Below are 26003 nucleotides of genomic sequence, written 5' to 3' on the forward strand. Positions count from 1 at the left end.
TTTTTTTACAAGCTATATACCATTGGAAAGGTGAGGTAATTACCTTTCCAACGGTATATGTTGGGGGTCTGTAGCTGCTTAGATGCCTGAGATACAGGCATCTAAGCAGCATGCCCCCATACCTCTTTAACTGACAATTGTCAGTTGTTAATAAAGTTGCGCGGTGACGTCATCGCGTCATTGCGCGAGACGTCACCGGGCGGATCGGGTGGTCCCGATGATGCCCTTCAGTTTGAGGGGCAGATCGCCGGGGTAGGTGGTGATGGAGGTCCACAGACCTCCATCAAGGTAAGGCAGTGCTAGTGACGGCATGGTGCCGTCGTTAGCACCTGACTGGGACTGCTAGCGACGGCACAATGCCGTCGTTAGCAGTCAAGGGGTTAAAGTCCCATTGCGGGACTGTCCTGGGTGGCTCCAAATTCGGCGGGGGGGCAAGGAATACCCTGTAGCGACGCCACTGCTCACACTCCAACAGTCTGTAACTGCTACTGACAAGTTAGAATGGTGTTAGCACACTTATATACACCAATCAGCCATAACATTATGACAAGCTACAGGTGAAGTGAATAACAGTGATAATCTTGTTTTCATGGCACTTGTCAGTGGGTGGGATATAGTAGGCAGCAAGTGAACATTTCGTCCACAAAGTTGATGTGTGTTAGAAGCAGGAAAAATGGGCAAGCGTAAGGATCTGAGCGACTTTAACAAGGGCCAAATTGTGATGGATAGACAACTGGGTCAGAGAGTCGTCAAAACTGCAGCTCTTGTGGGATGTTCCTGATCTGCAGTGGTCAGTACCTATCAAAAGTGGTCCAAGGAAGGAAAAGCGATGAACCAGCGATGCATTAATGTACGTGGGGCAAAGGCTGGGCCGTGTGGTCAAATCTAACAGGCAAGCTACTGTAACTAAAATTGCTAAAAAGGTTAATGTTGGTTCTGATAGAAGGGTGTCAGAACACACAGTGCATCACAGTTTGTTGCATATGGTGCTGCATAGCCGCAAACCAGTCAGGGTGCCCCTGCTGACTCCTGTCCACTGCCGAAAGCGCCTTCAATGTGCAAGTGAGCATAAGAACTGGACCATAGATCAATGGAAGAAGGTGGCCAGGTCTCATCAATCACGTTTTCTTTTACATCGCATGGACGGCCAGGTGCATGTGCGTCGCTTACCTCGAGAACACATGGCACCCGGATGGATTCAAGGAGCCCCCACCTTACAGCTTACAGGACTTAAAGGATCTGGTGCTAACGTGTTGGAGCCAGATGCCACAGCATGCCTTCAGAGGCCTAGTGGAGTTCATGCCTCAACAGGTCACTGCTGTTTTGGCGATAAATGGGGAACCTACACAATATTAGGCAGGTGGTCATTATGTTTTGGCTAACTGGTGTATCTAATGCTTGTTCCTTCCCCTTGTAAATGCTGATTGGCCAGAGTGAAAAAAGTAAGGAAAAACTCTCACAGATTTTTGGGCCCATCAATCACAGCCTGTTTTTTTGGCTACTTCTACACATACACATTAATATGTACCCTCATACACACAGTCCCTCCCACTTTACCTCATCAACAAGTGGTAAAACCGCTTGTAATCACGCCAAAACGGCTTGTAATGACGGCTACACGTGTCAATGAATGAACAAATCGTAACAAATTTTAGGCACTTTTTTTCGTTGATTCGCATGAATGCACGAAACAGACAATTTTTTATGAAAAAATAAAGTTTGTACGAAAATGAATGCACAAGTCAAGTCTCCATGGATGGGTGGCAGCCAAAAGACACAGCCCCCCTAAAAAAAGGATAGTCTTCAGGGACCCGACTCCGCTATGGCATTTTTATTGTAAAACTATGTCAGTGACTCTCACTGTTAAAAACAACTAAAAAAATAGTTCTTGAGAACAATGTGTGGTAGCAAATAAGGTCATGGGCCTAAGAACCCCCCAAAAAAAATCTGGATGTGGGGGTTGAGTCCTATGTTGAGAACCCTGCTCTACATCCTTATGTGAAGGAGTAGGGATATGAAAAGATAATTTACGGAACAACTCTGAATATCTGTAGAATATAGTTTTTCATAAATAGATGCCTTTTGACTTTCCCAGTGCTAGAGTAAATCCTTTGGAGGGAGCTTTGTTAATCCCACATCTCTTTTAAAATTCCCCAGTGAGCAGGACTGTGTTGTCGGATATCTCAGATGTGATGTGTTACCAAGCAGGAAGGATGGTTTGACATTTAAAAACCAGTGACATGTAGACAGTGTGTGGGAGGAAACTTCCCCTGACACCTCTTACTCATCTCTCTTTCTGACACCTCCGTTATTCCTTCTAATACACCCGCCAGCCGCCTATACTGTCTCATTCACAAATACTTTCAAATACTCTACCTCTCACTCTTTTGCAGTACTATAAAGAGTGGGTAAACCAAGACTAAGGACTTCACAATTGCATCTGAATTTATGAATAAGTAAAATTATCCCTGTCAGTGTCCTATAGACTTGGAGCAGTTTTGTGAAGTTTTTTTTTTAAAACTACTTTTTGCAATGCAATGCATAAACATGTTATACGTTCTGCATTATTACATCAATTTATGTATGTTTTATGTTTGTGAGATTTAATCTTAATCACGCGCAGCACTTCACATTCAGATATTATGAGTGTTTCACATATCTAGGAACTTCCCAGGATAGTTTACCCAGAGTTCTTCGTTTGGAATAGAGGCTTTGAGGGAGCAGGGCTAGCAGGCTGTGCAGGTGCCCATACCCCTTTGTTATTTCTCCAGTCAGTGTTCATCTCCCTCCCCACTTCAGTGTCCATATCCCTCTACTACACCTTACTTGAAGTTCCAAGTGTTCAAGTTTGTGTGGGTCATGCCTTAGGTCTCTGCAAGGTCAGGTCTACTATTTGGCTTTCACAACCTACCATACTGAGGCATTCCCTCTCCTACTCTGGTCTTTTTCTTTGCTGGGACATCACATCATATACATGTGCTCCACCTTGGATGGAAAAACCCGTGGAGGTCTGCACCGATCACTTAAATACAAGAGAGGTCTGTCTGTGATCTCCCCTACTGGCCCACTGGGCTGCATTACACTAGGGAGGAGAATAGGGTAATCAATCCTAGTAAAGGGGCTGTGGGACACATCACCACCATTAGACCGCTCCGAATACTTTCCTTAGTCCCTGGCCTAATCTTATATCATATCCCCTGTGTCACATGTTCTTGCAGGCTATATATATGTTAAGATTCTTTAGCAATTCCTGGTAAATTTTATCCTGCAATTCATGAACCATTTTAGTAGCCCTTCTCTGGACTTTCTCAAAAGTATCTATATACTTCTGGAGATATGGTGTCCATTACTGTAAACAATATGCCAATCGAAGTCTCACCAGTGCTCTGTAGAGGACTTCCCTCTTTCTACTGCTAATATCTATACAATCAAGGATTCTGCTAGCTTCTGCTGTTCTGTTGCATTGTTTACCTACCTTTAAGGCCTCTGGAATATTTACCCCTAAATCAGTGGTGGGATTCAGCCGGTTCGCACCGGTTCGCGCGAACCGTTTCTTAAAAAATTATCGGTATGCGCGAACCGTTTCTTAATTACCCTATTATAGGCCGCACTTCCCCCCCACTTAAAGTGGTTGTGCATCCTACAATTGGGTTTAGGATCCAGATCCCCCGTTGCAGGGGACTTGGATCCTCCTGGGTGGAGCCTCCGGCAGCAGCGGGGTTGTCTGCATCGCACAGACGTCCGCTGCTGCCGGAGGCTCCACCCACCCTCCTCAATGAATGGGGCTGTCACCACCCACGAAGGTCACTGAGTCACGCTGGCCAGCTGACTCAATTCTATTTCGGATCAACGGGGACGGCTTCTTAAAATGCCACCTCTGTCGATTCGAAATAGAAGTGAGTCAGCCGGCGCCGCTCAATAACTTTCGTGGACGGCACCAGCGCTTCTCAATGACCTTTGTGGGCGGTGTCAGCCCCGTTCAGTGAGGAGGGTGGAGCCACCGACAGCAGCAGCGGGAATCCAACAGAGTGCATGTCAGGGTCTTCAGTCAGGTAAGTTGAAGTAACTGTGGGCATGCTTGGCAGTGGGAGGCTGGGACAAAGATGGCTATGGGAGACTGGGGGCAAAAGCAAACTCTGTCCCCAATTTCCTATAGGCATCTTTGTCACTAAATAGCTTCCCATGCCTATAGGAAATTGGGGACAGAGTTAATTAATGTGATGCGAGAGAGAGACTGCCTGAGTCTCTGTGTGCGAGAGAGAGACTGTCTGAGTCTCTGTGTGCGAGAGAGAGACTGCCTGAGTCTCTGTGTGCGTGTGTGAGGGACTGCCTGAGTCTCTGTGTGCATGTGAAAGAGACTGCCCGAGTCTGTGTGCGTGTGTGAGACTGCCCGAGTCTGTGTGCGTGTGTGAGAGACTGCCTGAGTCTCTGTCTGAGAGAGACTGCCTGAGTCCGTGTGTGTGTGAGAGACTGCCTGAGTCTGTGTGTGTGTGTGAGACTGCCTGAATCTGTGTGTGTGTGATAGAGAGACTACCTGTGTGAGTGTACGAGACACTGCCTGTGTCTCTGTGTGTGTGAGAGAGACTGCCCGAGTCTCTGTGTGTGTGAGAGAGACTGCCTCAGTCTCTGTGTGCGAGAGAGAGACTGCCTGAGTGTGTGTGAGGTTATTATTTTTTAGTACGAAATCTCAGAAGTGGTTACTAAAAAAATTTAATCCCACCACTGCCCTAAATTCCTTTCCTTAAATGTTGAGGTTAGGACAGTATCAAATATTTTATACTCAGCCCTTGGGTTTTTATGCCCTAGCATGTTGCTTTATGAGTATATGTTAGTAGGTATATGTAAGTATGATACTATGTAGGTAGGTATGTTATTATAAGCATGTGTACGTATGTTAGTGTATACGTAAGTACATACAGTATGTAAGTGTGTTTGACAGAGTCCCGTACTCGGACTGAGTAGCTCCGCCGTAGAGATCTTCCTTGCCGCTCAAAGCTCAATTGTTCAAGGGATTAACCCTTCATATTCCCCCAAGCACTAGTCTAGACATGCCAACACTTGCTGATGATCAATTAACCAAGGGCATTTGATTAGCAGCATCTATCTGCTACTTAGCATCTTAATTCCTATGAAAGCAGTAAGAGTGTGCTTGGTTTCTCACACATGGCTTCTCCATTTGGCTTCACTTTTGTTAAATAAATCATGATGCAGTGTAATATGTCATTTGGTGTTGTTCATCTGATTGATATGCAAATCTGATCACCTTAATTTGAGTTTATTTGACTGTTTCAATGTGAGGTAAAGTTGCCCAGAGAAAGGCTAACATACAATCTAGTGTTTTTAGTTAAACAAATTGTAATCCCTGGTATTACTACACTAAAAACCCATCTATTAAAAGAAACATACAGCCTACCCTCCTATTACCCCCAACTTGCATCTTTAAGAAACCATCCCTCTTCCCTACTTTGTGATCTCCAAGCTATAGAGTTCTCCACTAGAACTTTACAATCTCCCTTACCCAAGCGTTCCATCTTCTTCTATTCCATCCCCTCAACTTCCTAATAGATTGTAACCTCACAAGAGGATAGTTTTCTCCTTCTATACCAGTATGTCTTGACGTGTTGCTCTCATTGTCAAATACATTTTTCAATGTGCCTCTATTGTAATAACACTACAGAATCTATTATGCTCTATAAATAAATGTAAAAGCTGTGTACAGTATATGGGATTCACTTGGGCGAATTATTACATGTTTTGCAAAAATGAGTAGTACTGGTTTATTCAATAAAGTGTATTCAATAAAGTGTACCTTGTAAATGTGTTGAAGGGCAAAGCCAGTGAGTTTCACCTGAAAATGGGTCTCTTTTATTAATGCTACGGGTGTCAGAGTCATTATATCTTGCATTGAACCCTTTGATATTGGCTTTGCCCCAGCTGTGGGCCCATGGCTTTGTTATGTTTCCATAGTGAATGAGCTAATGTGAAATTCACTGTTGAGAAACTCTTGAGATTATCTCTGTGGGCTGCTCTGTGAAGTCGGTAAACTGGCAAAAGTTAGATGGTCTGCAGTAGTACATGACTAAATGTGTGGTTGCGGTCAGCAGCATAAAAACCAACAGTATTGTATGTGGGATGATCCAAAACTGCCCACTTTGCCAGAGGTGGGTAAAATGTAGGGTAAAAGTATAATTGGATAAGAGGCGTATAAAGCTAGACAGAGTGTGAACATGCAGATACACATTTAAAGGCTTTGCAGGGTGTTTTTACTGGGTGTGTTTTTGTGATCATGCAGTGTACAGCTGACTAACTATATTATTACTAAACAACATATGAGTGTCCAAATAGTCCTTTTCATAGTGGTCTATGGTATCACAGACGTAGTCCCTGCTTGAATACAGGTGACAGTTCTTATCTATTCCCATTCACATGACAAGTAGAGGTTTTCATTAGAACCATTTGGTTCCTTCCATTAGGGAGTTTGTGATAGGCTATTGAATTGTTAATATTTGAAGAGTCTCGGGTCCGGTTCATCTGTAAGTAAGGGAGCATAAGCAGCTCCCGGCCACGAGGCAACCCTAGCCAAGAGTTCCAGTAAACATTTAAGTAGAGTGGGATGAATATATTTGACAACCCACGTAACTAGCACTATCCAGTCCTGTCCAACACATGTTCGCCAAAAACAACTAATAGAACCCCCCATTCCTTAAATGAAGCACATTAAGGATCCAGACATGCTTTCACAGTGTTCCTATTTAGGTAGGACACCCGCTCTTTGGCACTCAAATCCCCCTCTTTACCTCATATTACTTCTGTTCATTCTCTTTTTTAGCAGCTTAGTTTCTGGGTTTAAAGTGCATGTTGCAATATCATACCCCACAACATGTTAGGTGTCCAAATAAGGACAACTGTTTTGAGTGTGTGGCTAGGCATGGTAGGGCTGGGGTTACTTGCCTGCCATTCTTGAAGAACCAATTCGAAGTGGTTATAATGTATACAAACAGTATACCCTATTTGCTGGAATATAAAACAAGTTTTTTTCAGAGCAATATTTGAGGTCGCCTTATAATCAGATTTCAAATAGATTATAAGACTAAGATCCAGACTAAGATCCAGATCCCCCGCAGCTCTGCAGGGGACCTGGATCCTCCACTCTGGCACTTCCACCAAGGCTTCTATGATAGAGCACCGGAAGGTCATGTCACGGCGGCGCTCCGTCAGTGCCAGGCAGCAGTGGAGGTTGCTTATGCGCATCGCGCAGATGTCCACCCACTGTCCCCAATGAACACCATGGAGTCTGGAGCATGGGGGGGGCAAGTCTGGGGATACATAGGTAAGTCTGGGGGGGCAGAGTGGCATATAGGGGGGTATAAGGCATATCGGGGGCAGAGTGGCATATCAGGGAGGCAGAGTGGCATATAGAGGGTATAAGGCATATCAGGGAGGCAGAGTGGCATATAGGGGTATAAGGCATATCTGGGGGGCAGAGTAGCAAGCCGTAGGGCAGATGTGCATAACTGGGGGCAGGTTGGTAAATAAAAGTTTACATGTGAATTAATATTTACAAGTAAAACTATTTTTCCTAAAGTGCAGTCTTATATTTTTTTTTGGGGGGGTCGTCTTATAATCGATTATAATAATCGATTTAATTCAGTTATTAAATAGTGTCAGTCAAGTACATTATCCTGTTTTATGAATACCTAGCAATAGGTTTTTAAGTCAAATACAAAGCTTCCTGGCAAACTCTCTAAGCTAAAACCCCTAAAACAAAAAGTGACCCTTGTCATTGAAAGGCTGAGAGGTAGGAGACTGGGTATTAATAGCCTAAACTCCTTGTAATTCATGATCCACGAGTCGTTATGCCTGGAATTTCATGAGTAATGCTTTAAAAAGGCTTTTAATACCGGCCCTAACCCATACAAAAAAAGTGCAGCCCATGGGGCAGACTCCCTCCTGCCCTCTCACCCCATATTCTTGTTAGTCCTCCCCTGTTTACAAAGTTACCAAGAGTGGCGATGAGTGTGTGGGTGCCCTGTAATATTGTCCCAGCTCAGATCCCCAACCTGCTCTGCAGAACATCTCAGTAATGAATGGGTTAGCAGCATGTTTGTGGAGCTGCTCCACTGGGGACAGTGTCATCTAGACTCCCCCCTCCATCTCCACCCCTCTTCTCCCTCTCTCTTATTGCCTCCAGTGCCCCCCTCACACTCTGCTGGTGTAGAAGGGATCCCTATCGCTTTCCACCTGCTTTCTCTCTTCTCCCTCCTCTCCATCCGTATCCCATTCTCAGCCTGCCTGTTTACCTTGCTCTCTTCACTCCCTCCTTCTCCATCACCCTGGATGTGTGGATACGGCTTTTCCTTAGTGAGGGATCCCGGAGCTGTGACATAGTGCTGGGGGATCTGCAAGAGATCATCAAAGAGGTATATGCGCTTTGCATCATTGTGTGTGTATGGATAGGTGAAAATATTCGCGTACAATCTAAAGTGTAATGCACAGGGTATTTGTATACCTAGAGTACAGTTAGGGGTTTGTCTTCATGTCAAATTATTGTTTCACATGACATTAGATGTGTATACTTTTGCTATACATTTTCATATGTATATGAGTGTATATTGTATTTAGGTACAGTTTATATAAGTAAGTATACAGCTAATGGCATTTACAAATTCTAAATGTTTATGATAGATATTTCTATTATCTATCTATCTATCTATCTATCTATCTATCTATCTGTCTATCTGTCTATCTATCTATCTATCTATCTATCTATCTATCTATCTGTCTGTCTATCTATCATCTATCTATCTATCTATCTATCTATCTATCTATCTATCTATCTATCTATCTATCGATCTCATACCTGTGTATTGTATACCTGAATATAGTTATACATAAAGTATGCTTTACACAGTGTTTGTATACCTTTTTTGTTTTCTTTATATATTGGAAATATTATTATACATGTAACTTGTCGTAACTATACTGCTACATCGGTTTGTGTAATTATTTATGAATGACTTTTGGCTTTATCTGTATTCATTTGTTTATATGGGGGTATTTTTTACTTGTGTGCAGTGTTAAGACATTCACTGTTGTGTATTTTGCCCTATTGCACTCCTTTGCCTTCTGGTAACTCACCAGCACTATATCCAATTGCAGAAACTCCTTAAAGAGTGCCTTAGTGCTCGGAAATATTTCCTCGTTAGCCCAGCTCAATACCGGCCTTATAATACCTATCGACCTCCTAGCACCGCACACAGAAATAAACAGGACACAAATGAACCCTAAGAATTGTTAAAAGCCCCTTTTCAAGGGAATCTGTGATGTTTACACTGTGTATTCACAGTCTGCAGAATAAGCCGTGTATTTGATTTGTCCAGCACAGAAAGGGTTAGCTGGGGTTCTTAATGTGCCATTTGTGTCTGATGTTCTTGGGCCCCCACCTATCTTGCCTGTCCTTTACAGCCCCTCCCTCTAAAAAAACAGGGGGGATCTCTGTGTGTGCGTGTGCAAGAGCATCCCTAGGATCAGCCAGAGGAGAGCACAGCGCTATCTGCAGCCAGCAATAGAGGGACAAAGAGACAGAGGGGCAGAAACAGAGAGCTGGCTCATCTTGAAAACAAAACACGGTAAGTACCAATTCTCACTCATCCCCCCATCACGAAACTAGAGGATTAAGTGAGTGGAGAAGGGAGGTGGACTGAGTGACCTACAGATGGGTTAAAGGTGAAGGCGATCCCAAAACATCACCGAGTACTCTGGCAGTGAAGTGGCAAAGCTTCTCAGATGCACAGGACATCCTACCTTCTATGAAAAGAATAAGGAGAGGGGAGTCCAAATGGAGGGAGAGTAATGATGGGGAGGGGGCGACAGGGCAGAGAGCATGACAATAAGATGGAGAAGGTGCGCGTCTCTGATAGAGAAGAACAAAAAGTAATGATAGGAGAAAGGCATAGAGAGGAACACTTTTTGTTACCCAGTAATATTTGACATTTCTAAAGCCAATGGCAACCAAAAGATTAATATCCACTTACCCCTTCCCTAACCAAAGGACCCAAAAACAGAGCATTAAACTAGTGAAAATCAACTATTTCCAACAATGCCTAATTTAGCCAATTTTATTTTTTTCATAATTTTAAAAAGGGGGCCAGGGATATATTGCGTTAACACCTTCTAGATCAGCAGTACATTGTACTGTCTGTTATAGGCTCCTGATTTGGAAACCTACAAAATAATTTGGGATTTTTATGGAAAGGTCATTGTGTCTATGATGGTGAAAGATGATGAAACAAAAAAGGAGTGGAGAGGATGCAGGTGCACCAGAGGACACGGCTATAGGCTTAAGGAGATGTAGACGTTCAATTTCACAAGGTGTGAACGTGTACAGACATTCCACGTACATAGATATGCATTTGTGCAATTGTCGTCATAAACGTGTATGAGAACTGATTTGTTGACACACAGGTGTAAGGCAGACGTGTGCCCTGTGTGTGTGTACGGTGTTTCTAATCCATTCACGATGTAGGGCCTGTGCATTAATTAACGAGAGCAGGAAAACAAATACAAGGAACAGTAGGAGGGGAGATCATTATCTACAGCCGTGTAGGCATAAAAACATGCAGGTTTGGGCATTGAAGAAGAGTATGGAAAATATACATCATATTTCAGGCAAACAAAATATGATGACACCCTTGTATTAGCAGAACACAGCTTTGAGACAGTGGAGTGTAGAGGTGACTAACTAAAGATCGTAGAAATAGGCCCTAAAAAGAGATATGGTCATAAAGATGGTAGACATATTATTGTCACATTATCCCACTTGAGAAATCTCACAATAAGTTGATCCCGTGTCTCTAATAAGTCCACCACAGGATGTTATTGTGCTGACTTACTTGTTGTGGCAGCTAAATGGTTCCAACAGTTGTTATGAAAACCATTCATTGTCAGGAGGTGAGGATAATCTGAATTGTCACCTGCATTCAAGCAGGTCCTTCAATGGTGATATAACAAGAAAAGCTCCTACTGGGTATAATGAAATCAGACCAGAACATGGTAAAGTCCACTGTACACTGCAAAACGCCAAGAATCTACCCACTCACCCCGAGACCCTGAAAATGGCCTAAAAATCCTCACGCTCTCTATGAGTTCCCAGTTATGGACATCATTTCCATTTGACTTAATCACCAGATGAAAAGATTATTTTGACGACATGAAAAAAACGATTTCCACTAAAACTGTGTTGACACTACATTGAATGCAGGGAATTTATGTATAAAATTGTGCATTATAGATTTGCATGGTATTCATCTGTGATCTAATTTACATTACATTTCCACTTTAACAAGGGCTTTTCTCTCGTTATCAGTAATGTGTTCTATGCTGAGTCTGCTGCTTGTTGGATTCCCATTGACTAAATTATACAGGAATATACTGTATTATAAAACAAGACAGTGGAGTAATGGAAACCTTCCACTTTTAGGTTAATATACAGTTTGTAGGAAAGGAATGAGTTTTATATACTACCATGTAACTTTTTCAGCCTGACCTGCAGCCAATAGAATTCATAGGTGTTACGTTTTAAATTCCCAAGGTGGCTACATTCTAGATAAGGGGCGTCCAACCTGCGGCCCTCCAGCTGCTGCAGTACTACATCTCCCACCCTCCTCAGCCAGCCCCTTAGCGGAAAGAGCATTATGGGAGATGTAGTCCTGCAGCAGCTGGAGGGCCGCAGGTTGGACGCTCCTGGTCTAGATCTTTCTACAAAGTTGATGGGAGTTCAAGGTGGGAGCGTTTGTTGCGGTAACATAGGGAATCCCTTTCTAATGAAAGACAGTTTAACAAATACATTTTAATCACAGTGTCACCACATTGACCCATTTTTCATAGACGCATGTTAAGTATATTTATGTTGATGTGTCTTGATAAAAATGGCTAATTGATAACCACCTGGCTTAAATCAAGTGGCAACTCATTGCACCCGATACCGTGGAATATTTTAATAGTTATGAGGTCATAACACAAAATTTGCATCCACCAGGATGTTAATTAGCTATATTTGACTTACAACCATGATCCTCAAGCATCCAGTACTTAAAGGTACAGTTCAAGGCCTTCCAATGAAGAATGCCTATTGAAGTACTTTCTAAGTACTTTTAATGGGCACTCCTACCATCAAATGCACTTTAATGCACATGGTAGGTGCGTGGCACCTTTATATTTTCAGACCCATCCCCCTATTAAGTGTGCATTCCTTATTGACATTAAACTGTCCCTTTAATGTGCATTCCTAGAAAGTGGAGGGGAAATAAAACCACTTACTTTTAGGGGAAACTGCAGCTCCAAGGACATATAAAATGTTGCGGGAAAAATTATTATTATATTTTATTTATATACCAAAAACAATTTATGTGGCGCTTCTTATGATACATATAAGACAAGACTAGAATTGACAGACTAAGACAAACCGATACATTAGGTGGAGACGGCCCTGCTCGCAAGCTTACAATCAGGTATAAATATATATATATATATATATATATATATATATATACACACACACACACACAGTATATGGGTGAAGGTTTCAATTAAAATAATGTCATTATTAATTGTCAATCACCACACATACATAAAACAGTAAATTATCTACACAGAACTGCCTTAGTGTGGCTTTTTATACATTGAATGCACACAAAAACCTTTAATTAATGATGCACACTATTTATGTTAATTAACTTTCAAGAATGTCACAACTGACACGCTGGTTCTTGTTTCCAGTCTCATTAATGCAACTTAATCAGATTTCACCCTGCTGCACTTCTACGCCTTTCGTTCTTGGTTAACATTAAGATACATTGGGGATTATGTTAAAAAAAAAAAACAATTAAAAAAAAAAGTGATTCTGGTACAAAGGTTGCAAAGTGGAAACAATAGCAACCAAATCCAAATGACAGCAGAAACACTTCATAGGTTGGTATGGGGGCAAAGAACACTTTTGAAACTGGACCCAAATCATTTTTTATACAAAACCCCAATGTGTAAAGTGGATAATATATATATATATATATATATATATATATATATATATATATTGCATGTAGTATGATACACTGGAGTCCATGTCGTTTACCAGGGCTGTTGTGTTCTCTGTTTATATTCATTTTTTATTTCATTCATGGGATTATATTTGATATGTCTGTACCATTTTAACAACCCCACATGACACAGGTAACCTGTGTAGCGTAGGCCCCATGGACAGACTCCCTGCAAAGTAGACTGGTTAGTGCAAAACCAGTTTTGGGAATTATATAATAAACTAAAGTTTGATGTCACTCTCGAACATTTTAGATGACACTAATACTCAATACGAAAATATTTCCCCAAAGTAGGATATTTGAGAAGTGGGTAGGAACATGTACAAAATAAAACATGCTATAATGTGTAGAATAGAATTTTTTGTGTGTATATATATATATATATATATAATTAGTTATTAAACCTGAGATCATATGGTTTGGAAGCTATTCTTAGCGTTCTTGACAGGAAACTCCAAAGTGTTTAGACACAGCCACATATGTCTCTGTCTGATCAGCTGGAAGGAGATCAGACCTAGAGAAAAATGCTATAATGCAACAATGATGAAATTTACATTCCATGGCAGTTTAAACGGATACTCTTTAAATTATTTTTTACTTTCTCCTATGCATTTTCATCTTTTTCTGCCCTCCAGCTACTAGGCTTGAACAACTTAAAAGGAGAAAAACAAATACAGATCGTGAATAAGTATGTTCACCTGCACTGGCTGGTGTGGTAGTTCCAGGTGTTTCTAATGACTACCCCAGATGGCCCATGATCCCCGCTATGCTAGACATGGCCAAAAAATCAGGAATGTCTGGTAAAAACAAAGACATTTTGGAGGTTTGAAATAGAGACATCTCTTCGAGTCTGCCCATTATTCCCAATGTAAAGGCTCAGACCTTAATTAGTCTTTGGTCTCGTCTTAGATTCAGGATAGCTTTATCCCTGTCCCATGAGTGTTTAAATTCACTAATTGTATTGGCATCTACCACTTCTGCTGGGAAGCTGTTCCACTTAGCTAATGCCCTGTTAAGTAAATCAGCCTTGCAACGCATCTAAGCCTCTGACCCTCTAGTTTGTGCGTTAGGACATCTTGTTCTAACGTTTCTCCTCCTTTGAAGAAAACTTCCCTTTCTTTATATAAATGTTTTTGTTAATTTCTTTTGTTTTGCTCCAAGCTATATATATGCATACATGCAAACCACTTACCATTTTAGTGGCCCTCCTATGATCTCTCTCAAAAATATCAATAACCTTCTGGAGATGGTGGTCTCCAGATCTGTAATCTGACCAGAGATCTATTAAGTGGCACAACCACCATCATCTCTTGCTAAATGCTGTATACTGATAGGCACACCAAAAAGAACCCAATTTGAAGTAAAATATAAAGCTTTTCAAATGTGTAGAAACTGAGGCTACAAATGTATTTTTAAGTAGTGTGATATAAAATTAAATCAAAACACTGTAGTGATGGAAAAGAGAATCTGATTTGTGAGTGGGTTCATAAACATGGTAATTTTTTCCCTTCTCTGCTTTTGCATCTGGAGGACCTAGACAATTTTAATAACACAGCGAATGTGCATTGAATGTGTGAATCCCCTGGGTAATTTCCATGTTCCTAAAAGCTATGCTTACTTGAAAGAAATTGAGGTACGAAACAAAGGGAGGAACATCAGCTCTTTGTCCACATACGAGCAGTACAGTTGATGTTGAATGTGCTTTAAAAAAAGGGGGTTACCAGCTGTTACCTTTGACCGGAAGCACTTATAGGATATATGTACTGCATGGCTAAACTAAAATATTTGATGCCTGGCAGGATGTATTGTGTGGTGGAAATGACTTGACGATTACATGTGACTGATGTGGTAATCGGAAATGCACTTTTGTACCAATCAATGGAGGTCTGTACTTTTGCATTATAGCTGAAGCGTGGCCTCCTCCATGACGCTAGCATCACAAAGTGGCTATTTGGCTAAGGCTGGCGGGCATATCTGGGAACTTCTTCACTCCGGCTACCCGGAGCCTTCCCTTGCGGGACACGGCCAGGACTGCCCACTGACGTCAGCGGGCGGTCCCGCTGATGTCGGTGGGAGTTCCCGCTAACGTTGGATATAACAGTGGATATAACGTTAAAAAGCAAATGGGCAGGAAGCGGGTCGTGTGAAGACTCCGCGACCCAGAGGATTTGGGTTTGACCTGGAGAACCGGTTGACTCTTTCAAAGCCCCCTTCTAGGTCCAGCCGCACCCCTACCTGCCTCTTGCTATACCACAGAGGTGTCATGATTTGGAGGGCTGAAATATTGGGGGTATGGCATGTAGTATTCCAGTTTGCACTATAAATCTTAATTTGAATTTAAGCAGGCAATATGCAGGCAAAGCAATCCCACAGGAGATAGGAAAAAGGTCAAACTGGATCAAACAACCCCCCCAATGTTTTTGCAACAATGTCTTTGTCAGTCTGGATGCCCACTCGGTTCATTGGCTTACAGTATAGGTGTTTTTTGCATTATACGTTCAGTTTGTGTAAAGAAAGATCTGAATTTGCATTCATATTTGGTAGTGCATCTATTTGTATTTTGTTAGAAATACAGCCTACAGCTCTACATTGAGTTTTTAAGCTAGGTTAGAATCTGCAGCCATGCAGCTGCCCTTCGCCTACATGGTTTGACGATTCTTGCCTTGAACCAGCCAATCAGTGTCAGGAGAGTGGTCAATGGGAGCCCGTTCCGTGCATGCCCACGGCTGTCTCTAGCATTCCCTGAGCTGGAGCTGATTGGTGGTGAGAATATGGAGATGTAATAATTCAAACATATCTGTGACACTGCTGCCTGGGGAGGCAAAATTGCATGTGGGGGAATCCCCCTTGCATTTTGAGAGTGCACACCACGTAAATTTATAGGGACCTCTCAGATATATGTATGCATACAAGTATCCCTTTATTGGAACGATGGCTAGCATGCCATCTCGAATGCCACACGGCATTTTTCTATGTGCAAGAAACCGTTGTGGTACAAATTTGGAAAAAGGTCTTAAAACCATAGCAACAGAGAGGGCAATCTAATCGGCAGCATTCACATGGTTGCTATAGTGATAAATAAACTTGTTAAACTTTGCACCAGAATCAGTTTTTACATAATCCCCAACAATTATAGTGCCTATTTAAATGGTGAAGATCCTGGAATCTCACAGTCGGTGGATACGATTGAGCAGTGAACTTTTTTGGATTTGCAAAAAAACTCCCTAATATAGTATCTACAGTATATTTTACTTTTTTGCAGGGTCACTCATGGATTAAAGTGACCGTTGGGCAGAATGCATGTTTTATGAGCAGAGCTAATGAAAGGCGCGTTGTGGACAGTAGATGATGATCTATCACATTTAGAGTGAGGTGGACCCTGGTGTGTTGAAGCAGACAGGTAGTGGACAGTTTTACAGAGCTGGCTGAGGGAAGGGGCAGCAGGTGCACAGATTAGTGCTTGTTCCCGATTCGGATTGGGAGGCGTATGGATGGGCCCCACATAATAGTCTTTTGCGTTTTTGTGCTTCACAGTCCAGAAATAACTGAATGCAGCCTTTGTTTGCTGGGTACTTCAGGAATAGAGAAGGCAAAATACCTGACCCCTCCTTTCCATCCCAGCTCTACATCTGTCACCCCCCTCCCCAATTCCCCATCAACCACTTCAGTGCTACCTCCCACCCTCCTCCTCCTTAAAATCTCAAGTGTTTGCAGGGAGTCTGGGGCTCTTTTTGAGGAACTAGAAGTGAGGTGAAAAGACATACGAAGAAAAAATACATGTGTAGTGAGTGTATAGGTTGGGGGTATCTGCATCTTTTTTTTTTTTTTTTTATTTTAAATAAGGCAGGTGATCTGAAATTGATGCACGGAAACAAATGCAAATGGAGAAGAGCCCTGAGTAATGATTAGGGATATTTTAGTACTGAGGGACAAGGGCTGCCTGGACAAAGATGGAGGAGCTGGTTGCTGATGCAAAACAGAAGTTACCTGATTAGCTGCTGTTTTGGTTAATTTGTTATCCTCTGGCCCTCTTAGAGGCACAAAGTTCAAAGGTTTGTCTTTGCATGGATTTGACTGCCTATATTTGACTGTGTGTCCAGATATAATTGACATTTTGTGTTTGTGTACGTGTTATTTTTTTCTCTTGGAGACTTTTAGAGCTCTTTCGGGGAGAAGGGGCACCGTGTTGCCAATGAGGTCTACATAACTAGAACAATCTTTACCAAATGTACCCTGGAAATTGATAGAATCCACAGGTGGATATTATTTGTGCCCTCTTGTAGCAGGCAGATACAATAAATGTTGTGTCACTGGTTATCCCGGTGGTGTTTAATTGGAAGCCGGCAGTTATTTGTTAGCTTTTAATCTTATATACGGTCACTAATCTGCTTATTAAAAGAGGCCATAGAACCATGTTATTTAATGTATCCAATGGCCTGTACTTCCAAGCCTTATGTGGCTTCTTGGATGTCTCTCTTGCATGGAGAACAAATTCCAATATGATTCCTCTCCATGTTCCTTGCAGAGCTGTGTGAGTAACTGGTAACCGTACATGCTTTGGTAAAGTAGGACAGGAGGCGACAGAGGCCATAATGAATGGGCTTAGTTAAGATAGACGTGATAGACATGGGTCCTGGTTCTGTGTGTATATATATATATATATATATATATATATATATATATATATATATATATATATATATATATATATATATATATATATATATATATGTGTGTGTGTGTGTGTTTGGCAGTTCCTTTTCTTTTTTCACCTGCTAATCATTTCACATCCCGTTTCTTCAGTTGCGCTGCCCCTGCTGTGGTATATGGCTTTTTATTCCTATGTGATTGATTTCCTAACTCATGTAGGGCTGAAAGCCATGCACTACATAAGGGATAAACAACCTCCAAATTCATCATAAAGCCATCGGTAACATATTTTGCCAGTTACTGTCTACCTCACAATGCAATATGGCAGCTGTCATAATCCCACCTAAAAGGTATAGGTAAAATACAAGAACAAGTCCCAAATGTCTCATTTTCCACAGGACAAACATTGTCTTCCGTGTCCTGTGTTTGCAGGCTGTGGTGTTTATTGGCTAGTTGGGGAGATCCACGGTCTGAGCTTCTAGTTGAGCATTGGGGTATGACATATCCTGATGCTCAATATTACGGATAGCGCAAGTCTCTGGCCATACTTCATTTTTGCCTATAACCATCCCCCAGTGAAGATGTTTGACTTTGGCACCTAAATGTTTAGGGGTGTGCAGGAGACTAAAACAGGCTGATATTCCGTATCAACTACCCCCAAGGATTTTCTTCCAGCATGCAACACATGTATATGGATGGACTGAGGATGTCTGACCATAGATGGGGCTACTATAAATCTCAATATTTTCTAACAAAAACAATCTGGTAATTGTCTTTGATTGCTCCATTTGTGACAGAAATTTGCAGCGTCAGGCATGTAATTGAACCGTTAAAAAGATTAACGTGAAATGATACCTTTCCCGGAGCACGTAGCTAACTATGATAACGCCTGCATGATAGTGCCTTATGTGTCACGTCGCAACATATAAACTATTAACTTAATTCTTATTAACCCCTTAATGACAAAGCCCGTACATGTACGGGCTCAAAATGCATTGTTTTCAATGGGTTTAGGGATCGCCCATTGTCCTTAAGGGGTTAATTGCAGTCTGAAGGGCTTGAACAGCTGTCTCACACATCTACATAAAATAACAATGTCGATTAACATAATAAATAAAATTTTATTTTGAATCTGTAATAATGGCCAGCTTATTGTTCATGTTTGGACTCCTGAATCTGAATCCTGAACACAGAGCTTCCTGAAGTTCACTCACAATCCATAGTTGGAGCATCGTGCCTTAATAACCAGTGGCTAATAGGTGCAGCTTACACCAAATTAACATATGGTATGGTGTGTTTATATATTAAAATGAGCATATGTATTAAACATCTAGGAGCAGCAATTTTAACTTCCTGCAGGATTTGCTGGGATTTTTGGTTGATTGGTTCGGGTAGCCTTTGTTGGGATGAGCAAGGAGAACGAGGCAATTGATAAGACAATGTTAGTTGTGTCAGATTCGAGATCTGCTTCACAGAGGTAAATCTCCAAAACAATTACACTGATTGACAGCTTGCACTGAAAGCACAAGCTAAAGATAGTTTTAATAAATGTACTGATGGTAAAAGCTGTGAAGGCTTTCCGGTATTAAGTCAAAGTCCAAACATCAACAATGTGCTTGTCTTATATCTGTTTCTTTTGCAGCTCAGCCTCTTATCTATTTTTCCCCATGAGTACGGATCTATTCCTTCTCTCATTTCTATTGCTTGTGTCTATCATTCCCATTTCAGACAGCTCTCCTTTTCTATCCCTATTCACCTCTCCAACGCAGTCTTTATTATCACAGATCCCTGTGTGTCTGCCGAATCCTGCTGTACCTGCCCCATTGTGCTGCGTGTTCTGCAACCAACTCACGTGGGATTAAGCGAGACAAAGTGTCAGTGAGAAAAGATAGAGAGAGATAACGTACAATTGGGGCGATAACAATGAATATAATGGAAAAAAAAATTATATACCCAGTTAACCCCTTATCCACTCACATAATTCCCGAGTGTTGCTAAAATGTGATAATGTGACTTTTTTTCTATAGAGAAAATAATGTGCAGATGACCCCTGATTGTTGAGGATTATGTATGCAAAGTGGATAGTGCAAAGTTTAAAACGTAGTCTTTATGGCCACTTAAACTAACTACAATGTTCAAGCCAATTGATCCATTGAATAAGACTAATTTTTAAGCTTTGCACCAGAAACATAGATTGTGACCGCATGTAAGAACCATCTTAACTGCCTTATGCTGAACCCAGGGGATCACAAATACTCCCACTCCCATCATGCCCATTTACTCATTTGTCTAATCAAAAATCAACTTTGTTAGGATTTAGAGATGTTAACTGGGCATAGAATGTGTCTGTAAATGGCATAATTTTATTCTATGATTATTCTATACAGAGATTCAGCCTTTACATCACCTGCCAGGAAGATTGAATAGTGTTTCTAGACAAGATAAAGGACTAAATAAGGTTTGGGGTTTTTACATAATGGGCAGACTATAGGTCTGAAAAGTTCTAATCTTCTCTCTTCCGTGTGCATGTATTCAGGCTGGTATAATGTCTTCTTGCCATACATCTGCACTTCAAAAAGTATAGCGAAGCCTTTGTAATGTTCAACTCACTCCAACTTAATTAAATATTCCCATAATACTGTATATTCTAATACAGAATATAATATACGTAATATATATTCTAATACAGCCTCTGTAAAGATGAATGTGTACTTAGTATGTACTTTAATTAATTACTTTATTAAGTTAAGAATGCCCCTTCTTCTGCCATCAATGTACATCAGTTATGGCTATATAAAGCAGGCAATCACCGACAGGAATTTAAATGGTGTACTTTTTGTGCATGCACATTGGGGTTTTCTTAGACCCTTTGGTACTCTTGTGTGAGCCAAAACTGGTACTGGCCAGCAAGTACCTGCACATACTGTACATACTACTGCACATCCTTACCTAGGGTGTTATTTGGTCAATGTGGTTTTCAGTTACCCTCACTGAAACTTATTAAAACTTTGCTGGAACAAATGCTTGTTAACAATGCTGACCTTTACAAACATAGTAAAGCATAGTGATAGTACATACAATATAAACACAACTACAGTTTCAATACATTTTTGCATAGATTTCAGTTTTGTTTTGTTTCTTCTCATATATACCTCTCATTTAAAGAAAAGGCTGGCGATCCCTGGTTTAGAGAGAGCAGTTCAATGTCATAACAGCATCATGAATACCGATGCTGTGATTTTTTATAGCTCTGCTAGAATCTTGAAGACATGGCATCTCATTATACTGTAAAGTGCCAATGCTTTACCTGGAGTAGCATTTTGAGGCCACCACCTGTCCTCGAAACTTACGAAGATTTACACCAGGAATCCCCCACCCTGGAAATCTTTGTCTTATATTGACCTAGGGGGTTCCCTGCTTTCCAGTTTTAGTCAATTGGAAAGTACTTATTTTGTCCGACAGTGAGATGCGAAATTGGCAAATACCAAATATTAGCAAACATGGATCATGCTGATTATAGACAGAACAGACAGCTGCCAATAGTATTAGTGTGGGTGTCTGTTGAGGAATTTACACAAATAATTAATATCCCTGTCAAGTTTTAATCATAGAATGGCAAGCAAGTTGTCCTATATTCAGATCTGTGTCTAGGGCAGAATTCACAAAAGTTCAAGTTGAAAAATTAAATCTTGTTACACTAACTATGTACTAGATTATTATTATTATTATTTATTGTTTTATATGGCGCCACCAAATTCTGTAGCGCTGTACAATGGGTGGACAGGACATAACAAGTAGTATGTAACATAACAAATTGACTTACAGAGACAACAGGTGAGGAGGGCCCTGCTCAAACGAGTTTACAATCTAGAGGGAGTTAGAGTGTATTACACAATAGGTAAAAGTGCCGTTGTTAGGGATGGACCAGCCACGCCAGTAAAAGTATTGCAGGAGAGGGACTAGGAAAGGTGAGCTAAAGGAAAATGGGAGGGCATTAGTGTGCAATGTTGTAAGCGTCCTTTAAGAAGTGGGTCTTGATGGATTTTTTGAAGGAATAAAGGCACGGAGCAAGACGGATAGGCCGGGGGAGAGCATTCCAGAGGATAGGGGCAGCCCTGGAGAAATCTTGTAAGTGTGCATGAGAGCTAGAAATCAGTGGAGAGGATAGAAGGAGATCATTGGATGAGCAGAGAGACTGGCGTAAAGTCTATTTAGAGATTTAGTGATGAGATGTAGGTAGGGGAACTGCTGTGGAGGGTTTTGAAAGTAAGAATAAGGATTTTAAAATGAATCCTGAAGTGCACAGGCAGCCAGTGAAGAGACTGACAGAGGGGAGAGGTGTTAGTGAAGCGATGGGAGAGGAAGATAAGTCTGGCAGCAGCATTCATGGCGGATTGTAGAGGGGTGAGACGGTTAAGAGGGAGACCAGCTAAGACAGAGTTACAATAATCAAGGCGGGAGATAATTAGGGCATGGACGAGAGCCTTTGTGGCATGCTGTGTTAGGAAGGGACGGATGCGGGCACTGTTTTTAAGATGGAGACGGCAGTTTTTAGAGACAGACTGAATGTGAGGGGTGAACGAAAGGTCGGAGTCAAGGGTGACACCAAGACAGTGGGCATGAGGAGACGGGGAGATGATAGCACCATTAACATTGAGAGAAACTGATGGGGGAAATCTTAGCGTTGGAGGGAGGGAAGATGAGAAGTTCAGTTTTGGAGAGACTGAGTTTCAGGAAACGTGCAGACATCCAGGTAGAGACAGAGGCCAGACAGTTAGTTAGGAGATAGATCAGGAGAGGATAGATAGATCTGGATGTCATAAGCATTCAGGTGGTATTGAAAGCCAAAGGGTGCGATTAGTTTGCCAAGTGAGCAAGTGTAGAGAGAGAACAGAAGGGGTCTCAGAACTGAGCCTTGGGGTACCCCCACTGAGAGGAGGAGGGGAAGTTTTACGGGAGACAGATGCTGAAGGTAGGATCAGAGAGGTAGGTAGTGAACCAGGAGAGAGCAGAGTCACGGAAACCAAGAGCATGAAGAGTTTGAAGGAGAAGAGGGTGATCCACAGTGTCAAAAGCAGCAGATTAGCATGGAGTAGTGGCACTTGGATTAGGCAGTTAGGTCATTTGTAACTTTAGTAAGGGCGGTCTCAGTAGAGTGTCGAGGGCAAAAACCAGATAGAAGAGGGTCAAGTAGGGAGTTGGAATCAAGGAAGTAGAGAGATGGGACGGTAATTGGACAGATCAGTTGGCTCAAGGGAGGGCTTTTTCAAGATTGGAATAATGGTAGCATGCTTGAAGGAAGATGGGACAGATCCAGTAGTGAGGGAGAGGTTGAAGATGTGAGCTAGAGTAGAGACAAGAGTAGATGAAAGAGACTGGGTGAGATGGGAAGGGATCAGGTCAAGGGGGCATGTGGTTGGACCAGAAGAAAGAAGAAGAGAACGCACCTCCTCTTCAGTGGAGAATTGATGTAATGTAGTGAAGGGAGAAGAGGTCAGTGGGTAGGAGGGCGCATTGTCAGAGGGAGGGTGAGGGCAGGGTGGTGACTGTACAGATATGTCATATCGGATAGTATCGATTTTATTATTGAAATATGTGGCAAAGTCAGAGGTATTAAGGTTAGTGGAAGGGGTAGTAGGGATAGGTCAAAGAAGGGAACTGAAAGTGCTAAAGAGTTGTTTAGGGTTATGAGATGAGGGAGGTGAAGTAGGTTTCTTTAGCAAGGTTGAGAGCGGAGTAGTAGGAACGTAGCATAAATTTGTAGTGCAGAAAGTCAGCCATGGAATGAGGCTTTCGCCAACTACGCTCAGCAGTGCGGGAACAATGCCGTAGGTGTCAGGGAACAGTCGTGTGCTAGGGTTGGGAACGTGAGCATCATGAAGAGCGAGTAGTAACTTGGGCTACATATACAAACGGATCATGTTAGCACTTCTGGGTGAAAAGGCATTCTATGGCAAGTCTTATTGTTGCTCGTTTAGCGCATCTATGCGTTACTCATTTAGTGTAACAAATTATATCTGATACCCATACTCAGGAGGTTTTGCCTGGGGTGGGCTCTGGGGCTGCACACTGCTTCCTCCTTCAGCTCCTTTAGTTGAGTATCTTAAGTAGGCCAGCAGCTCCCATGGAGAGTGTTAGGTGCACTGACAACAGGGTTCCACGTGAGGTGGCAGGGGGGAGAGTCAGGGAGATGGGGAGGGAGAGAAGGAGGTAAATGAGTCATAAAATGAGACTACGTATGTTTTTGTAAATATGTATGATATTAGAGCGACTGTGTAAGTATATAGTGTTAAAGAGTGTGTATATTTAAATGTAGGGTTTTAGTGTGAGTACCTATGTTCATATGGGTAAATGAATGCATGTGTGTCAGAATAAGTGTGTGTTAATATTTGATGTTAGCATGTGTAAGTGTGTGTGCGTTAGTGTATTATGTCAGCATGATGCTAGAGTGTCAGAGATGAGGCTAGGATAAGTGGTGCCTATGAGGGGAAAAGAGATATATAGAGAGAGTGTGTGTGTTAAGTTGCATGTGTTAGTGTATGATGTTTGAGCGGGTGACTGAACTCAGCCCTATGGTAGAGGACTTAAGGACATCAATCTGCAGGGGGGCATAGTTTGCTGCCCTGTTCCAAATTCACAGGACACACCAGAGACATGGACACTTGGGTACCCCTGCAGGCTCCAATTATGCAGGTGGCACTGCTTTGCTATAAGGAGGGAAGCCACAAGCACACAAGTAAGTTGAAAAGCAGCTGGACAAATGTATGTAGGATTTAGGGACTGTTTCTACTGTTTTTAGTTTAGCTAGTGTTTTATATGCATGCGACCCCGTGGTGAAACCGAGGCTGTTCGCACAGAAAGCTGCAGGAGCGGTGAGAGGTAAGCAGGGGTGGGTGGGGGTTGGCTGTATGGATGTGTATTTGTGTGTGTGAGCATGGATGTGTATGTGTGAGCATGGATGTGTAATTGTGTGTGTATGTGTGAGCATGGATGTGTAATTGTGTGTGTGAGGATGGATGTGTAATTGTGTGTGAGCAAGGATGTGTAGGTGGGCTGAGATGGAGTTTGTGTTAGAATGAACCTATGTTGGTGAGTATGAGTAAGTGTGTGTAATTTGTGTAAGTAGGTTTACATATGTGTGCCAGAGTGTATGTTTGAAGGTGGGGTGCAAAGGGCAAAGAAGGGACACACAAGCTGTTTGGGGGCAATGATGGCATAGACCAGCTGTTGAAGTTGGGGGCCCTGGGGAAATTTTCATACCAGGGTACCAGGGCCTTGTGGTTTCCAGTTACTCCCCTGCCTGGAGCCTGTTGGCCAAAACAGAGAGTTCCCAGTTATGGTGATAACCATAAAGCTTACGCTTTAATCAATCACTCTCTGTTGCTGGTAAATGTATGTGCTGGGCAAATTGACACCACTTGAATAAAAGATTTTAACTGGAAAAAAATATTATATAATTGAAACTATGTATTATTACTGCACAAGCTATTATGAACTTAGTATGTGCATACTGCATTATTTAATAACCAAGTCAAATTTTTTTTTTCTGCAGGTGCCCTTGGATGTCACCCGTTGTCTTTTCTTTCCTACCAATGCCTCAGTTTACTTTTGCGTGCTTCTGCGGCCTACACGGGTTCTGCAATGCGAAGAGGAAGAAAGAGGAGCCACAGGTTGAACAGGAGACCTCCGTATGAGGGGCACGTTTAGCTTCCTAGGGATAAAGCCATCAGTCATGGGGCAACTACTTCAGTAGGACCACACAGAATGTACTCTGTGCTAATATTTCCTGAACTCCTTCAGTACTGGACTGACCTGTAAAACAAGTTGCCAAACAATGAAGTACAGGCCTGTTTAGTAATGATGTAGTTAACAAGAAATATCAGCGGGGATTAGAAGTACTCTTACGGGTTAAAACAATTTTAACAGCTGACGTTCTAGATGTCATAGAAGATGGAGCTTCCAGAGGAAGAGGCGGCTGTTTAATACCCTCCAGTCTGGTTGGACCATCTCTAAAAAATAAGACGCCTGAGGCGGGGGAGGTAATGTAGGGCACAGGCTGCCTCACAGATATGTTTGCAGAATTTGACTTGTTTTGTACTGACTTACCGAAGCAATTCAAAGATGTTTTTGTAAATATATATATATACATATATATATATATATTTCTTATTTTACATTATTATTCCAGTCTATTTTAGGATGTCACCATGAAACGCTGAGGACATTATGTCTGTTGCTTAAGAAGAGTTTACGCATGTG

The 26003-nt window shown here is 41.9% G+C and overlaps 2 protein-coding genes across 2 annotated transcripts in view; both read left to right on the forward strand.

Annotated features, from left to right (window-relative positions):
• The window catches only part of LOC128472508 (acidic mammalian chitinase-like), a 323300-nt gene that overhangs the window by 230695 nt on the left and 66602 nt on the right, over window positions 1-26003 (forward strand). The gene's annotated exons all lie outside the window — the stretch shown is intronic.
• BLACAT1 (BLACAT1 overlapping LEMD1 locus) lies at window positions 8224-25849 on the forward strand. Its single transcript, XM_053454412.1, has 3 exons — window positions 8224-8420; window positions 9466-9629; window positions 25297-25849. Exon 3 carries the CDS (start codon window positions 25307-25309, stop codon window positions 25436-25438), a length of 132 nt encoding a protein of 43 aa, XP_053310387.1. The 5' UTR covers window positions 8224-8420; window positions 9466-9629; window positions 25297-25306; the 3' UTR covers window positions 25439-25849.

This window comes from Spea bombifrons, chromosome 2 (assembly GCF_027358695.1).
Source record: "Spea bombifrons isolate aSpeBom1 chromosome 2, aSpeBom1.2.pri, whole genome shotgun sequence".
Taxonomy (NCBI): domain Eukaryota; kingdom Metazoa; phylum Chordata; class Amphibia; order Anura; family Pelobatidae; genus Spea; species Spea bombifrons.